We start from the raw sequence: 2,299 nt of genomic DNA, 5'->3' as shown, positions 1-2,299 counted from the left end.
CTAGATTAATTGTTAAAGTTGGACGAAGCTAGATTAATTGTTAAAGTTGGACGAAGCTAGATTAATTGTTAAAGTTGGACGAAGCTAGATTAACTGTTAAAGTTTGACGAAGCTAGATTAATCGTTAAAGTTGGACGAATCTAGATTAATCGTTAAAGCTGGACGAAGCTAGATTAATCGTGAAAGTTGGACGAATCTAGATTAATTAAATGTCTTTTTTTTTTTGTCCAGGTAGGAGTAAGTTTGTCTAACCACTGTATTCTGGTGTTTGGGTGTTATAAGCTATTTCTGTATAAATAACTAATCCTTGTTTTTTTTAAAAAGGACTTTGGACCCAAAGTGAACTTCAAGAAACGGAAGATCCAGCTCGGCCCATTCCATGGATTTCCCGATTTCACAAAATCACTGGTTGACAGGTTAACGCAGATTCTGGTGGATTTCAAGCCCGTGGAGTTGTGTCATTTGGAGTACGTGCCCTCTCGTGGTTCTGCTATCGATCCTCACGTGGACGACACGTGGTTGTGGGGAGAGCGTCTTGTAACTGTCAATCTTTTATCGGACACTGTATTGACCCTTAGTCCGGTGTTGTATGCTGAAAATCATATACGTTTAGAAGGTCACAATCAATATAACAGTTCACACGATAATAATAAAGTGAACATAGCACTACGTGTACCCTTGACCAGAAGGTCACTCTTTGTCCTCGCGGGACCCCTTCGTCATTCTTGGACTCACCAAATCTTAAGAGATGACGTGACAAGTAGAAGACTGGCCATGACGTTCAGAGAACTATCTCTCGAGTTTACACCTGGTGGACAATTCGAGAAACACGGGCAAGAGATGTTATTTATAGCAAAACGTTTCGTATCGTTTGCGTCACATTCTAATTGAACATAAATCAAAAACATTTGGATTTACAGTAGTTAATTATTCCATTTTAATAATTTCACTTTAGGTAACTCCTGGTGGCTAATTAGGGAATTATTTTTTGCTTGTGTAATGTCAGTGTTTCAGCAAAGCCTTCGAAAAGGGGAAATGTGAAGACAGTTACTTTAACACACCTTCACTGACTGTTACAATTTACAACCAGGAACGAAACACTTGTGAGAGTGTGACATCACAGTGTCCAGGCCACACGTTCTCGATAACCGTGGTTTCAGGGGGGGTGGGGGTGGATATTGTATGACAGAAAGCGAGTTGAGTTGTTAAAATAAACTATTCGGTATTGTTGTTGAATCTGTGAAATATTTTATCACGAACAGACTGACATACACCCAGGGCCATCTTGCTCCTCGGCCTGCATAAATACGTTTTGATTATAAAAGGAAATATTTACATTTTCTCATTTCCTTCACGTGCACACACACATACGTAGGTATGATTCCGCCCCTGGGCTATTAACGCATCACTTGGGAGATTAGAAACTTTTACATGAGAATATGTAAAAAAAGAAAAGATACAGGACGAGATAGCCTTGGAAATATTACAGATTAATAATTACCTTGAATCGGTTGTTGAGAACTTAGTTATAAAATCTCTATAACGAAAGACAATGTAAATGTTCGTTTACAGTTGTGTACTGATACAGGTCTTTGTGTAAATCCATTATTTCATTTTTATTTGTCGACTATTTGTTCGTAATATTTATTTTTATTAATCCAATGTGTTAGTGACAAGGTTGAAACCTAAAATCAACGTCTAAAGTGTGTGTAGGATAAACATATCGAGGTAACATTGTCTTAAACCCACGCCGCTAAAATAACGTCTACCGAGGCTACTCCGTTGGCCTAGTTTACCGCTATGTTACACCTCCACGGATTCTAAAGCGCCGCCTACCATACAGGAACTAATAGTAATTTAAATATATATTTATATCCCTAGTATTTTTGAAGTATATATTTAAGCCTTTAAATCAAAAAAGTATAATAATTGATATCGAACTGAAACGACTGGTATAGTTTATGTTACAGCTGTTCTTTTGTGAGCTTCTTTGGAATTGAAACAACAGGTTTAACTTACCTAACTACTCTTTCTTATCAATAACACGTTTGTTTATTTTTTCTGTGAAATTCATTAAACACGGTTACCTAATTTTACTAAAAGTACACTGTATCATAACGATTGTTGTTGTTGTGTTTCAGAAAAGTGTATACAATTAATTTTCGATATGAAACACGTGATTAAACTTCTAAAACGATTCACACTAATTTAGGAGAAACTTAAATCTCCATATAAAATGACATCTGAAGTAAGCCTAAACAATGAGCTGTCTGCGCTGTGCTCCCCACGGGTATAGAAC

At 36.8% G+C, this 2,299-nt stretch overlaps 1 protein-coding gene across 1 annotated transcript; it reads left to right on the top strand.

The window, feature by feature from the left end:
• Nucleotides 1-324: 324 nt before the first annotated feature.
• LOC106477430 (alpha-ketoglutarate-dependent dioxygenase alkB homolog 4-like) lies at nt 325-1,619 on the top strand (the record flags this gene model as incomplete). The annotated part of the gene is made up of 1 exon (XM_013937998.2): nt 325-1,619. A coding segment is annotated over one exon (567 nt), but the record flags the coding sequence as incomplete, so codon positions are not given.
• Between the last annotated feature and the right edge of the window lie 680 nt (nt 1,620-2,299).

Source organism: Limulus polyphemus, unplaced genomic scaffold, assembly GCF_000517525.1.
Source record: "Limulus polyphemus unplaced genomic scaffold, Limulus_polyphemus-2.1.2 Scaffold15154, whole genome shotgun sequence".
Classification (NCBI taxonomy): domain Eukaryota; kingdom Metazoa; phylum Arthropoda; class Merostomata; order Xiphosura; family Limulidae; genus Limulus; species Limulus polyphemus.
The sequence above is the reverse complement of the archived record's forward strand: the minus strand, read 5'-3'. Positions and strand labels throughout refer to the sequence as shown.